Consider the following 15,950-nt stretch of genomic DNA (forward strand, 5'->3'; position numbering starts at 1 on the left):
AGTTTTTAATCCCTTAATAAATTTAAGCGTGCGTGCGTTTGCCTCTTCTTCCTGAGTACTGGGACTAAGACATGTATTACCACACCCAGGTTATTCTATAGTTTTTAATAATGTCGTTTTTATATAGTTTTTAAGAATCCAAGAAGAACACTGTTAAATCAGAATGAGTTTTAGCATGTAATTGGCTAAGAAGGCAGGGCTGGAGAGATGGCTCAGTAGTCACGATCACCTGCTTCCCTTCCAGAGGACCGAGTTCAGTTCCCAGCACCGTCATCAGGTGGCTCATACTTTAGCTCCAGGAGACCTAACACCATCTTCTGTCCTGTCACTTGTACACATTCACATGCAGAAACACACACATACACATAATTAAAAAACAATAAAAATGAGGGAGAAACTCAGTGTTCACTCCCACAGGACTGGCCTGGGGAAGCTGGAAGAAAGGCCCCCAAGCACCTACTGCAGGTGCTACTATACTGGATGACTGTGTGAGGAAGAGCTGAGAAAGATGGAGTATTGTGTGAAGAGAGCGAGTAGAAAGCAAAAGGATTCATACGCTGTGGAGAAAGGTGGAACTGGAAAATTGATGTTGGTGAGAAACAGTTGAATATGAGGAAGGCCATGGTGAGGTCCTGGCCTGGGCTGCCACAAAGGGTCGTGTCTCGGTCCATGGTCCTATGGCAGCTGGGGTCTGTGTTGCTGTCCCAGGCCCATGTTACCACCAAAGGCCATGCAGATGCCCCTGGTCTGGACTGCTGCCTGAGGCACTGTGTTGAGGTGGCCCTGCCCCTTTACTGCCCACCACAGTTGGGAGAGTTGGCCCCACTTCTTCCCTCCGCAGACCCTGATTTGGGGTGGGAGGGGTGAAGCAGCCCCCAGGGCATGAGCACTGAAGAGCTGGCCCCACCCTTGGTTTTCTGTGGGTGGCTCAGCACCCCACAGATGTGCCCTCTCCACCCCCTTGTCCCTCTCGACCTGTGGCAGGTAACCCCTGAGGTCATGAGAACAGGAGAGCTGACCCTGCCTCTTGTATGAGATAGCCCAGGCAGTGCCCAAGAGCTCACCTGGTGGTGCAGGCACAGGAGAGCTGGTGGGCTGACCAACTCAGCTATCTCCCAGGCCCAGATCCAGGGCTGTGAGTTGGCCTACGCCCTCTATGGTCTGCTGGGGCACATGAAAGGGCTGGCCGTGCCGATTCAGAGCTTCGGGATCTCCATGACACAGGGCAAAAACAGGCCATCAGAGGAGCCCAGTAAGGATTCAGTATTGATGGTGTAGCCGAAGCCAGAGGCTTCAAACCAGACCAGTGACTCATTGCAGTCAACATTTGCAAGTAAAGATTGTGGACAAAGGGTGTGACACACTGCAGCTTCCACAATTTCCTTTTCTTTTTATTCTTTCTTATTTGCTTTTGTGGGGGAGGTTACAAGGGCAGATACAAAGGGACAAGGAAAGATGAGTGGGATTGGGGTACATGATGTGAAATTCACAAAGAATCAATAAAAAGTTAAAACAGAGAATAAAAATAAATCTTTAAGGCCAGGTGGCAGCGGCGCAGGCCTTTAATACCAGCACTTGGGAGGCAGAGACAGGTGGATTTCTGTGAGTTCAAGGCCAGAAAGGGCTTCTTGGAGAAACCCTGTCTTAAAAACAAAACAAAAACAAAGAGAAGTGAATAAATTAGTCAGTGTTTTAAAAGCAGGCAGGTTAGGGGCTGCGAAGATGGCTCAGCAGTTAAGAGCGTCTGCTGCTCTTTCAGCGCACCCACCGTTTGTTCCAGAGGATCCAGTGCCAACCTCCAGCATCCATGGACACCGGAAGCGTGTGGGGCATTGACATACATGCAGGCAGAACACAGTTTTTTTTTTAATTTAATTAAAAGAAAATGTGGGCTAGGGTCAAAGATTAACATTTTGCTGGTTACAGATAGCCCTGAAGTTTCTCCTTTCTATAATCCTAAATCCCTGTTTTAGAGGAAATATAAAGCATCAGTGATCTGAAATATTGTGATTTACGGGTTTGTTTCTTTCCTCTATTTGTTCCTGAAGCCTCTGGTGATAGAAATGGCTATCCTTTCTTTTTCTGTTTCCTTACAGCGTTGGAGAATATGTTGGTCATATCTTTAGCTGTTTCAAAAGTGCAACTGGATAGACGTACAGCCACTGTGCTTGAGGCTGGAACTTTCCTTATTGGGTTTATAACTGAGAAAACCAGAAAATGGTACATGTTACTGATTATGAATGTGTGTTACCTATTTAAGTAGGGCTAGAAAATGAACGTGTCCTCTCAGGCACTTAAATTGTGAAATAGATTAAGGTTGTGAAATGTGAAGACAGAGAAATGAAACTATAAAAGGGAATTTGTTTTTTGTTGTACAGTTTTTTTTTATAAAATGACAATTGAAGAAATAATCAAATTGGACTCTCAACATTGTTCCCACAAATAATACAAGACTATTAAAATGAAATGCTAATTTCTTTTTATATATAACTGGAACATTGAATGCTTAATGTACAAATTTCTTTGGTAATCTTTTCCTTCTGTTTTTATTTTAAAAATATTATTGCTACATGTTTTAATTTGGCTTATTCGTTGTACTTGAAGTAAAAGATAGCAACTTTTGTTTAAAATGTTTCTTTTAAAGCTTAGGAACTGAGGATTTTTTTCTGTTGGTGTTAGATGGCATTTCTGGTTTTCTTTTTTAAGATTTATTTATTTATTATGTATACTATGTTCTGTATGCATGTATACCTGCATGCCAGATCTCATTACAGATGGTTGTGAGCCACCATGTGATTGCTGGGAATTGAACTCAGAACCTCTGGAAGAGCAGCCAGTGCTCTCAACCTCTGAGCCATCTCTCCAGCCCCACTACAGTGAATTAATTGCCAAATCATATACATACAGTAAAATTGTGTAGAACATCTACATGGTGGTTTAGGGCAAGTTAAAATACAAATATTTTAATTCGTGGACTGTATGACTCTAAAATCAATGAAAAGATCTGTCAGTGAAATCAGTGAAAAGAACTGTCAAATAATATAAATAAAACCATCAGGCTTTGGTGACACACACCTTTAATCTCAGCATTCAGGAGGTAGAGGCAGGCAGATCTCTAGGAGTTCAAGGTCAACCTGGCCTACAGAATGAGTTCCAGGACAGCCAAGGCTACAAAGAAAATGTCTCAAACAAACATCAACAAAAACCCTTACTGCCTAGGGAGACAGCATAATCAAGACATTGCACTCTAAATGTGCTTATTTCTGTAGTTCCCCAAAGTGGAAGAAACTCAACTTCGAAATGGTAGTGGAAAAATATGTTTGTACTCTTATCTGAGCAAAAATTTATTTTAAAAAAATCATAGGAATGATAGAAAGTACTGAGGACTAGAGAGGTGGCTGTGGTTAAGAGCACTGGCTCTCTTGCAGAGGACCCACGTTTGGTTCCTCACACATACATGATGGGCCATCTGTAACTCTGATTTCAGGGAAACTGCTGTCCTTTTTTGGCTTTTGCAGACATTCTGTATATTCATGATACACATTCATATGTGCAAGCAAAAACACTCATACACATGAAATAAATACATTTTTAAAATGAATAAGTAAATAACTTAAAACAACAATAAAAAAAATTCTAGGTATGGTAGCACATGCCTTTAATCCTAGCACCGGGGAAGAAGAGGCAGGGTGATCTCTGTTGAGTTCTAGACTAGCCAGGGATATAGAGTGAAGCCCTGTCTCAAATAAATACATGACTTTTAACCTTTATGGCAAAACCTGGCAAAGCAAAATTACATTTGTAATGTAGATCATGTGGGGCGGTAAAATAATGATGTTCCTGTTAGATTTTTAGATCTAGTATATTTCAGCTGTAGAGCAAAGGAAGGCCATAGGATCAAGCCTTAAGACTACTTCAAATTAAAAATAAATAAATCCTTTACCACTTTATTGGCTCAGTGAGGAGAGGTTTTCTGTGCAAGCATGAGGACCCTAGTACTGAAAAGTCATCACCTGAGTAAGAACAAGCATGGCCCCACCTGACTGCAGTCCCAGCACTGGGAGACAGAGACAGTAGAGCTTAGGACAGCAGTGAGCAGCCCTGTCTCAGTAGTGGTCACATCATGATGGAGGGAGGTGCCTGCAGCAGGCAACGCCTGACTTACACACACGTGCACAGGAAAGCATGTGCACACATGCACAGTTTATCATAAGTTTTCTTTGTGTGGCTTTTGGAGTTTTGAGACAGGGTTTCTCTGTGTAGCCTTGGTCGTCCACCTTTGCTTTGTAAGCCAGGCTGGCCTCGAACTCACCAAGTTCTAGGCCTCCCAGAGTGCTGGGGTTAAAGGCAAGTGTCACCATGCCTGGCGATTTATGTGACTTTAAGATTAAAACAAATACAATAACATGTTTATGAACTATAACCAGGAATGCCTTGGTAGTGTAAAATACAAGTATAAAACAGTGCTTTGGCAGGGGAATAGCTGACACAGAGTCCGTAAACTGTGACTCACTCAGCTAATTATTTTTGCAATGAAACTGCAGATTGCACGTGGACTTCAATCCGTGCTCAGGAATCAGTCTGTACATAATTGTAACTTTAGTTCCTAGAACAGAGGACCTGAAAACTGTTAGAGCAACATAACATTTATGAAACGTCCTTTAATAGATGACTTTCGCCATTTCAAAAAAATAATAAAACTTCCAGCTGGGCATCCCAGGAGTGATGAATGCCTTTAATCCCAGCACTTAGGAGGCAGAGACAGGAGTGTCTAAGCTCCAGGTCAGCCAGGACTACACAAAGAACCCCTATCTCAAAAGCAGCAACAAAAATTCAGGGACAGAAAGATAAGTACTGCTTACTGTCACTTATATGTGAAAGCTGAAATGTTGATCTAAAAGAAGGCGAGAGAATAATGATCTCATGGGAAGGAAGGGATAGTGAAATGGGGGTTAACAGGTGAGGGTACAATAGGGTAAGAGGAATAGAGTTCTGTAGGGTGATAGGATAAATGGTTGATAGCATAACAATCAGGTGTTTCCAAATGGCTAGTTTAGGCAGAGATGTCTTCATTGTCTTGAAAATACTGGCTTTCTACCCTGCTGTTACTTGGAGATTGAGTCTGTCAAGTTACAAAAAGGGAAAAGAAAAAGAAAGGGTCAGCCATGGTTTCAAACAGGGATTTCGCACATGTGGTTTAACATAACTAGAGCATCCAGGGAGAACCCCAAAGATACAGCAATTCATTCTTAAATGTGGGGCGACTTTAAGGATGTGGTACTTTCTGAAGACTTGAATATTCCCCCACAAACAACCTGTTACTCCTAGAGTGAATCATTGTGAGTCAGGTGTGGTGGTATTTTCTTTACTCCTAGCACTCAGGAGCGGTGACAGGAGGATCTTGGGTTGGAGGCCAGCCTTCACTACAAAGCAAAAATCTGTATACAAACAGATAAGAATCGGTGCTATCAGATTGTACGATATTTAATAGCTCTCTTTTGGGGCAGCAAGATGTCTCTGTAAGTAAAGGCACTTATTGCCAAGTCTAATGGCCTGAGTTCAAACCCCAGAACTCCCTCCATGATGGAAGGAAAGAATCATCTGCATATGTATATGTGTGCACAATCACGAATAAAAAAACAAAGGGAAGATTTTCAATGAAAGTTGTTTTTCTTCTCTGTCCTTTTTATTAATATTTTTAAATCTTTGTTTTTACAGGACTTTGCATCACGGGCTAAACTGGCAGTTCAAAACCTAGTACAGAAAGTTGGATTTTTTGGAATTTTGGCCTGTGCTTCTGTAAGTAGATTATATTAAAGTTAGAAATGTCACCAAATGGTGTGAATATATTTTGATCAATGTGTATAAATATTTTTCATATGTATAAGTGTTTTACTTTTTTTTTGTATGTCTATACATCTACTACATTCATGTCTGGTGCCTGCAAAGGTCAGAAGGAAGATCAAAACTTCTGGAACTGGGATTGAGGTGGCTGCGAGCCACCACGTGGGTGCTGGGAACCAAACTGTTCTCTGAGCCAGCCCTTCAGCCCCTCGATTTGTTTTTAAAGATACAATTCTGAATGAACAAAAAATGCTTTTGTTGTTGTTGTTGTTGGGGGATATTTTTTTTGTGTGTGTTTGTGTTTTTTTGTTTGTTTGTTGTTTTTTTGAGATAGTGTCTTATGATGTAGCCCTGGCTGGAACTCACTATGTACACCAGCTAGCCTGGAACTCACAGAAATCATCCACCTGCCTCCACCTGCTAATGCTGGGATTAAATTACGTGTGCCCAGCTATGCCCGGCTGCAGTCACTTTTACACAGTATAAATATTGTGAATCATTCATGTTATTAATTAGGCTTATTTGGATTGGATAGGTTCATAGTGTTGTTTATTGACTTCAAGTATTTCATCACAAAATAATGGCTTCAGGTCTAAAAGGCTTGATTCAGTGAGAACAACAGAAATAAAATCCATTATTCCTACAAAGAATTAGTAATGAAATGAATTAGATAAGTCTTTTTCCAGAGTTTCAAATATTAATGGGAAGATCTGCATAAAGCCTGACTTAAGACGTCTTAGGTCCTGTTTAGGTCATGGCAGGGGCCTTGGAAGCATAAGGAATTGAGTTTGGATTCTCTGAATCCCCATAAAAAGCCTGGGTAATGACATGTACCTATAATTTCAGTGATGGCAAGATAGGAGATGGAGACAGACAGATTCCTGATACACAGAAACGTGCATACACACTTAAACCAAATGTTGATGTTCCTAAATTACTGCTGTTGATCTTGGAAATACTAGAAGTTTTCATAGTGTAGCTCCTTTCTGATGCAGTCCTCTATTATAACTATAATGAACAAAATGGCACAAAGGCTGATAGGAAGATTTAAGATAGTATTTGTGATATACCAGATATGGTCCACATCTCTGAGGAGTGGAGGTAAGAGGATCATCCTTAGTAACACAGCAGGTTTGAGGCCAACCTAGGATACATGAAACCCTATATCCAAAAACAGCATGTGGATTGCCGAAATGACTCAGCCGGAAAAGGCACTTGTGGCCTGAGGATACAGAACCTGAGTTCTACCCCACATTCCAAGCTTGGGGAGAAGATACCTCGCTTTCCTCTGACATTCACATGCATGTATGCACGTAAGCACACACGGTAAACAAATATTGTGCCTCTCACATAAATGCTCATCTATTTTTACTGGGATTTATCAGCTTTTTATCAACTACTACATCCTAGGAGTAAATAGGTATGTGGCTATAGCACATACCTGTCATCTCAGCACTTGGGAGTCTGAGGCAGGAGAATAGTTGTAAGTTCAAGCCCACTCTGAATGAGTTTGAGACCAGCCTGATCTACATAGTAATTTGCAGATCAGACAGAGCTACATGGAAAGACTGTCTCAATCAAAACAAAGCAGTAGCAACAAAGAACAAAGAAGTAAATATTTTCCTTGGGAAGGATGAAAGGAGGGAGGAAAGTGAAAGGAATTTTCTATCTCAAAGATCTAAAAGCCATTAATTAGAGACAGTTGAAATACAGTGTTAAAAGTCAGCTGTGGTAACTGCACCCTGAACTTGGTGGGCAGAAGCAGACAAATCTCGGAGAGTTCTAGGCTAGCCTGCTCTACAGAGTGAGTTCCAGGATGACCAGAACTGCATAGTGAAAGCCTGTCTCAGAAAAATAAATAAATCTTTAAAAGTTGTGATGCATGCTGATGCATGCCTTTAGCCCTAGCTCTGAAAGAAGGGGACGGGGAGAGGGAGAAGAAAGAGAAAGTGTGTTAAGTGAAAAGTACTATGGATAAGCTGAGGAGCCTATTAGATAGTAAGGTTAATAATGTTCTCCTTTTTTTTGCCTTTTTTTTAAATTAATTATCATTCTCCAAGTGGGTTCCTAGTAAGGGGAGCAGGGGCTGTCTCTGGCATGAACTCAATGGCAGGCTCTCTGACCACCTCCCCCAGAGGGGCGTGCTGCCTTGGCAGGCCACAGAGGAGGACAATGCAGCCAGTCCTGATGAGACCTGACAGGCTGGGTTAACTAGAAGGGGAGGAGGTCCTTCCCTGTCAGTGGACTTGGATAATAATGTTCTTAATTTAAGGCCAGAACAGGTTGAGATCCCATCCACATTGCCTGGGTTCAGATCTTTTTCCCGGGGAAGTGCCTTAATCCGTCTCACCATTGTTCTCTATAAAGTAGGTGTAATAAACATCTTAGAGCATGTGGGGTGAGGTGTGTTGGTGAAGCAAACCACTTAAAATAACCCAACCAGTCAGAGCACTTGGTGAAAATTAGCTCTTATTATTCCTAGGAAAAATGAAGTTTGGCTGTCTAGGATTTTTTTTTTCTAAGATGTTTAACTAGTTATTTTGATGTCAGCATTTAAACTAAGATAAAATCCTTGTTGAGAGAAAAATGATAAAGCAATCCGCAGGGGGAGGGTTGTTTGTTTATGTTGTTTCAACATACCTGGATGTTTTGCCTGCATTCATGTCTGTAAATGGTGCCTGCAGGATCCACTAGGACTAGAGTGACAGACAGATGGTTGTTAGCTACCATGTGGGTGGGAATCAACCCCCCAGGGAAGAGCAGCCTAGGAGCCATGCCTCCAGCCCCATAAGGAAGTAGTTTTCATTCTAGTTGTCCTCTTGGTTTGTTGAGGTGTACCTTTAGGGAAAGCCACAACAACAAGCATGTCTCCTAATGGCTTGATTATCCTTTCCTGAAGAGCGAAATTCCCAGCAGGTTGACAAGTTGGAATTTGTATCTGTTCTGATTTTCATTTTAAACTAATTTCCATTTCATGTGGGTTGAAGTAAGAAAATAAGCAAAATTAGCTGGGTGGTGGTGGCACACACCTTTGATCTCAGTACTGGGGAAAGCAGAGACAGGTGGATCTCTGAGTTCAAGGCCAGTGTGATCTATAGAGTGAGGTCCAGCATAGCCAGTGCTACACAAAGAAATCCTGTCTTTAAAAAAATGAAAGAAAGAAAGAAAGAAAGAAAGAAAGAAAGAAAGAAAAGAAAAAAGAAGCAAAAATATAATCCATTGAATTGTGGGCGTAAAAAGGAAAAATTAAGATGTGGCCTCTGCACTCTGCATCACTTCGAGTAGGAGAAGAGGGCCTTGCACGAGGAGTCTGGGTGAGAGCACCAGCATCTGTCACAGGAGAACGCTTCAGTCCTCCTGTAGTCACGGCAGTTTTCCTAGAGACTGCATGTGGGCTTTTCTTTCTGAGTTCAGAAATGAAATGATATAAATTAATTGGCTTACAAAAAGCCAACAGTCACAAGGGCAGAGTAGTTCCATGGGAGAAAAAGAAATGAACCACTCAAAAACAGTTGTGGTTTCTTCACATTTTTACATGAATTTATTTTAATGTGGTAATATTTATTGTGAATCACTTGTCTAGGACAGAGTATTCAAAATATCTGAATTGGTATGCTTTCATATCTCTACACTTGATCTTCTTTTTAAAATACATCAAGTGGCCCCAAAGCCTTAGGCAGTTTTTATTGTTGCTTTTTGTTTTCTTTTTGTTTGTTTATATTTTGTTTTTGTTTTTTGAAACAGGGCTGCTCTTTGTATGTAGCCTTGGCTGTTCTGGACTTACTTTGTAGACCAGGCTGGCCTCAAACCCATAGGGATCCACCTGCCTCTGCCTCCCAGAGTGCTGGGATCACAGGTGTACATCTCCCCCCTGCCCCCAAGCTTAGACTTTCTTGAAATGAAATACAAATAAGGAAGGCAGAGGAAGGCAATCTCTCTGAATGCGAGGACAGCCTGGTCTACAAAGAGAATCTAGGACAGCCAGGGCTACACAGAGAAACCCTGTCTCAAAAAACCAAACAAAAAAGACAAGTAATGGATTATTTTTTGAGACAGGATCTCAGTTAGCCCATTCTGTCCTTGGCTCCACTTTGTGGCTGAGAGTAACCTTGAACTCGTGATCCTCCTGCCTTACCCTACCAAATGCTACATTTATAGGCTTGTATTACACGCAGCTAATAATGAGTTTTTGAATGTTGAAAGCATCCATCGATAAATGTAATTATGGATTTAATATGTTTACTCATAATAAGAGCACTTCTACGTAATTATGTTTGGTTAAGGATTTACTTACAACTTCTCCAGTAATCTTAAGACTTCATTCATACAGTTACCAGATGAACAGAAATCTACTAAAAGTAATTAAATTCCTAAGGATCCATGGTTTTATCCATTTCTCATGTATTAAAAACTATGTGTACAGGGTACATCTTAGTTTGCTGTGATCTGATAGAATGGCAGTCTACCCTGAGTCTGAGACTGTGCTCAGGGACTAGAATACCTATCTAGTCTTCTAAACAGTACCCTACACTCATCAGGGAACCTTTAGCTTGTGTCACATGGTAAATAGTGATTAAAGCAGGATATCACACATTTTTAATTTTAAACGTTTTAAAATTAATATTTTTCTTTGAATTACATATAGAAATCTTTTTCTTTTCCCTTGACAGATTCCGAATCCCCTGTTCGACCTGGCTGGAATAACATGTGGACACTTCCTTGTACCTTTTTGGACCTTCTTTGGTGCAACCCTGATTGGAAAAGCCATCATTAAAATGCATATCCAGGTAATCATAGCTGAGTCACTGCTTAGTGACCTTGGTTCTTGCTTTTCTTACTTAGATAATAGAGCTTACTTAGATAACAGACCCTGCAAATTTAGAGGTATGTAAATTTCCTTGCTTTTCTTCTTCCTTCTTTTTTTTGCTTTCTTTTTTTGTTCCATGAAACTGTCCAAATTTATCAAATAAAAGTAGTGTTCTCATGTAAGAAAATGCATGTAATTTTCATACGTAGTAAAAAGCTGTCGTTTCCTTACTGAGCACCAACCACCTGAAGGAGTGTCACCCTTCATTGATTCTTACTTTCTTTCACATACTCTACATAGCACCTCCTCTCTTGCCACCATTATCTTTACTGAAAGCCAGGCAGATGTGAGTGTGGGGAGGAGAAGGGTAGCTGAAGAGGTGAGGAAATGTGGGTTGTGTGGTTAGAGAAGTGAGAATGTACTAGTCCCCAAAGCCACTCTTTTTTTTTTTTTTTTTTTTTTTAAGATTTATTTATTATTTATACAACATTCTGCCTGCACACCAGATCTTACTATAGATGGTTATGAGCCACCATGCGGTTGCTGGGAATTGAACTCAGGACCCTTGAAAGAACAGCAAATGCTCTTAACCTCGGGGCCAGCTCTCCAGCCCCCAAAGCCACTCTTAACACACACACACACACACACACACAAATAGAAAGAAGCTAAGAACCTGAGTGAGGGAGAAATGGTAGTGTGTTAAACTGTGAATTCTTTCATATTTTGGGCAACTCTCCCTAATAAAAATGGACCTGAAAGGATTTGTTTTTAATCAGTGTGTCAATCCCCAGTAACTCTTCCTAACACTTCCCTGTCTCTAGTTCTTAAAGGGGAGAGTGAGGGGCTGGAGAAATGCTCAGCAGTTAAGAGCCTCTGCTCTTCCAGAGGACCCTGGTTCAGTTTACGGCACCCACATGGCTGCTAACAACCATGTTTAGCTCTAATTCCAGGGGATCTGACATCCTCTTCTGTACATACATGCAGGCAAAACATCCATACACACATAAATAAATCTTTTAAAGAGGGAGGGCGCTAGGCTTGTTGGTGTATGCCTTTAATCCCAGCACTCACTGTGAGTTCAAGGCTAGCTTAGTCTACATAGCTAGCTGCCAGGGATACAAAGACAGACCCTGTCTCATAAACTGTGGGGAAGGGACAGGAACTTGCCTTTCAAGTTTATTGAGTCTGTCTTCTGCTCTCAAAATAATCACTTAAAACAATATTGATATCTTTTTGTTGTTGTTGTTTTGTTTTGTTTTTCTACACAGGGTTTCTCTGTGTAGCCTTGACTGTTCTGGACTCTTTTGTAGACCAGACAGGCCTCGAACTCAAAAAGATCCTCCTGCCTCTGCCTCTTGAGTGCTGGGACTACAGACATATGCCACCACGCCCAGCTCCAAACACCAGATTTTTAATACTGTAATGTAACTTACATGCTTAAAATATATACACTATATGAAACTTTTAAGAATGAAATATTTTTCTTGAATGGTAGCATTTTGTAATATTTCTCAAAGCAGTTTTTTGTTGGTTGGTTGGTTGGTGTTTCTTTTTTTTCTAGGGGATAAGAATGCTGACATAACTTTTTGAGTTGTCAATATCTAGTCATTTTGATTCCTATTATAATGTGTTTGAATGTTTTATGTGCATGTAGTATGTGTGCACTACATTACGCCTAGTGCCCAAGGAGACTGGGAGAAGCTCTCTTAGATGATGAAAGCCAAATTGAATTCCTCTTCAAAAGTAGCAAGTGCTCTTCATTACCGAGCCATCTCTCTAGCCCCATAATCTGTAAATTTGTCTTATTATAAATTTTTATTGCATGATTCCTTTTTATTAGTTCTTTGAAATTTTTGTACAATGTGCTTTTATTATATTCACCCCCTTGTACCACCAAAGTTTATATATTTTTTTTTAATTTTTAATCTACCTAGTCCAGTTTGTGCTGTCCATGTACTGGTAGGTAAATGGCCCGTGAAGCATTTAGACCTTCATTACAGACCACACCTGTAATGAACATTATTGTAACTTTAATGCCAAGCACCTTATCTATAGATATAGATGCATAGCCTACCAGAACTTTCAGAAGAGGGGTCAAAGTTGCCGTATTTTTTAATACCCTAAATAAATTTTCTTCTAAAATATACCAATTTTGCTTTGTTTTTGTTTGTTTGTTTGTTTGTTTTGTTTTGTTTTGAGAGAGGGTTTCTCTTTGTAGTCTGGGCTGTCCTGTAACTCAGTCTGCAGACCAGGCTGGCCTCCAACTCAGAGATCTGCCAGCCTCTGCCTCCCCAGTTCTGGGATTAAAGGTGTGCCCCACCACCTCCCAACTAGCACCACCACCACCACCGGGCTTGAGTCATATTGTACCTCATACTTTAAAACGCTTCAGTGGAATTCTGGTATAAAAGAAGTATTCTAAGTACAGTGGTCCTACTTAGAGTGGCCAGAATGTTTTACGTGTTGGTAAGAATGCTGACATCTGGAATTTGAACCCAGGTCAAGCTGAGTATTCTCTCCACCTTTCAACTAAGGGAAGTAAATGTTTTACTGCCTGCTGTGTATCAGGACCAACGACTGGTATGAGGTAGTAATGCAGATTTCAGAGAGAAACAAACTTACCTTTAGAAGGAAAAAAGGCTTGCCTTAAGACCTGGCATTCAAAACAAGTTCCGGAAGTTCAAGTTCCTTCTCTGCCTACTGTGTAGAGAGAACATAAAGAAAATCCATTTGTGTTTCTGAGGCAAGGATCTGGGTTCTGTTTCTGCCTGTGGGATGTTTACTGTGTTCCATTGTAGATAGTAATTTGCTTTATAAAGGCCTGTCACTTGGTGTGCATCCAGATGGAGCTTAGAACAAGCCTTTCTCGTTCCTTGAGTAGGCAGTATGAATGAGTAATAGAAACATTTTGGTCAGTTCTAAAGTCCAAAGAAACACTCCCACACAATTTTTTTTGTGCCCTTCTAAAACCTATCTCATCTTGTTTGCTTTTCTTTCACTCTTTTTTTTTCCTCAGCTTAACATTGGACAGCCTTCTAATAAGTTATTTTTATTAATGTCTTGCTGTCTGTTAATCTTCCTTGAAAATTTTCTACCAGCACATCTACTGTGTTGGATCAGAATTTTCCTGTTCACTGGGTAGATGCAACTTCCTTGCCTAGAAGACGATCCTTGGAGACCTTACATTATCTTGTTCCCTTATCTGCGTTCATCTTGTTTACTTAACATGACTTGTTTTTTGCCTGTCTGCATCCCCATAAAAAAAGAACACATACACACACACTCACAGATTTCGAGCCCTAGCGGGCAGGTTTGTTCCTTGGCTCCCTGAGGTTTTCTAATGCTGATAATAGGCTCTGGCGTGTGGTAGGCACACACTAACAGTTTGGTGACTGAGTCACTTAAGCTCCGGGCTGGGCTGTTAAGGGCACTTAACACACGGCCTCTTCTTTACTCTCTCTGCCACCGCTAGTCTCCTCTGCTCCCTTTCTTTCTCCTACACAAACCTTTCTCTTGTTCCTCTTTTATTTTTATTTTTATTTTTATTTTTTTTTTTTGAGATAGGGTTGCTCTGTAGCCTTGGCTTTCCTGGAGCTCTCTCTGTAGCCAAGGCTGGCCTCGAACTTAGAGATTCTTCTGCCTCTGCTTCCTGAGTGCTGGGATTAAAGGTGTGTGCTACCACCACCTGGCTCCCTTCTTTCTTGAATGCACATTAGTGGGAGATGTCCAGTAGTCTGTGCCTCATCTTTATCTGGTAGAATCCCCACTCAGACCTCCAGCTTTGAGGACTGGGACATGGGTTTTTAAATGGCTGACACATTTTATGTCCTACCCAGCACAGTGAGTTTTTAAGCTGTTGCATATAAAAAGGAAATTTGTTTTGTTTCTCAAGCAATGAGGTTGTGCAATTATTGGGCACTGGCTGATTTTTTGCATTGTTAGGCAATGATAGTAGGGAAAACTTATGGTGTTGAAATCACTGAAAGTCACAGCATTATTTCTGTTGATTAGTGAAAGATTTATGGCTCCAAATAACTGGTTTTTGGTGTGGACTTCTAAACTAGTGCTCCCCACCCCCCCGAGCTTACCCTAACAGCTGTCTGGTTCCCCTGGTAATATCCTTCCAACATTTCTCTAACCCTCATGTGTTGTTCGTCCTCCTGGAGGGCTCTACTTTGGGGCCACCTGCTACTTGCCTCCAGTGAGTAGATAAAAAGAAGGCTGATGTTCTTTCTTCCCACCCTCCCCTGCGGTTACACTGGCTACAGTATTTATTTAACAAACAACAACAGAACACTTGTCAGGAATTTGGAGAAACTCCAGGAATCTAGCTTTATTCATATTTAATGAGAGAATTATTATGCATATAAGGTAGATTAAATAGAAACTATTGAATCCCTACTCAGTCACACAGCTAAACGTATCCTTTCCTTTCCTGTACTTTTGTAGTGTTGGCTTCGTTCCTCCTCCTTTCTCTTTTTTGCTTCTTTTAGTTTTTCCAGACAGGGTTTCTCTGTGCAGCCCTGGCTGTCCTGGAACTCTCGCTGTAGACCAGGCTGGCCTCGAGCTCACAGAGATTCTCCTGCCTCTGCCTCCCAAGTGCTGGGGTTAAAGGCGTGGGCCACCACTGCTTGGCTTCTTATTTTCTTTTAACTACTAGTGGGAGTTGAATGTGTATGTGTGTGAGAGAGAGAAAGACAGAGAGACAAAGAGATTATGCTTCTGTACTTACCATTTGTAGAAAAATGCACTTCTTCAAGCACAAGAAGTGTTCTCAGCTTTTTGTTTCCTAAAAACCCTTCACATTGCCTTATGTTTTCCATAATAAGTACTTTATGTTCACATGTATTGAATTGAGCTAAGAATATTTGCTACCTAATAGTCCTAAAGGTTTTTTTTTTTATCTTTGGTTTTAATGTCAGGTATTGATGTCTTTAATCAATAGAGGGAGAACTTAATTCTCACCAGACTAAAAACTTGGAAAGTCTAATAAAGACCCTTCATCCCTAAGCAGAAGGTCAGGCTTGTTCGGGTTCTGTGAACTTGATAGTGTTGCTGTAAAGCCTAAAAAGATAGGCTGTCTTCCTAAAATCTCTGAGATAGATTTAGGTCAGCCTCCTGTTGTTGAGTACTCAGCTTTGAGGTCTGCAGAGCGATATGGGAACCCATGGCTTCTCCTTACAGAGCTCTAAGATGCACAGAGCAACTTCACCTCCACAACCCCTCCCAGGCTCCGGTTTCATGACTCACATTTTCTCTGAGACATAGTCCTGTATCCTAGGAAAAGACTGCAGCTGTG

At 41.0% G+C, this 15,950-nt stretch overlaps 1 protein-coding gene and 1 long non-coding RNA gene across 5 annotated transcripts in view; one reads left to right on the forward strand and one right to left on the reverse strand.

The window, feature by feature from the left end:
• The window catches only part of Vmp1 (vacuole membrane protein 1), a 96,655-nt gene that overhangs the window by 61,054 nt on the left and 19,651 nt on the right, over positions 1 to 15,950 (forward strand). For all 4 annotated transcript variants that reach the window (XM_021645855.2, XM_021645856.2, XM_060387060.1 and 1 more), the window contains 2 exons: positions 5,719 to 5,799; positions 10,515 to 10,631. In XM_021645855.2, the coding sequence (XP_021501530.1) occupies positions 5,719 to 5,799; positions 10,515 to 10,631 (198 nt within the window). The remainder of the gene's footprint in view (positions 1 to 5,718; positions 5,800 to 10,514; positions 10,632 to 15,950) is intronic.
• Positions 4,815 to 14,413, reverse strand: LOC132655180 (uncharacterized). Its single transcript, XR_009592854.1, has 3 exons — positions 13,939 to 14,413; positions 13,274 to 13,351; positions 4,815 to 5,122 (listed from the first exon to the last, which is right to left on the reverse strand). It is a non-coding gene; the product is annotated as an uncharacterized LOC132655180 (long non-coding RNA).

This window comes from Meriones unguiculatus, chromosome 7 (genome assembly GCF_030254825.1).
Source record: "Meriones unguiculatus strain TT.TT164.6M chromosome 7, Bangor_MerUng_6.1, whole genome shotgun sequence".
Classification (NCBI taxonomy): Eukaryota; Metazoa; Chordata; class Mammalia; order Rodentia; family Muridae; genus Meriones; species Meriones unguiculatus.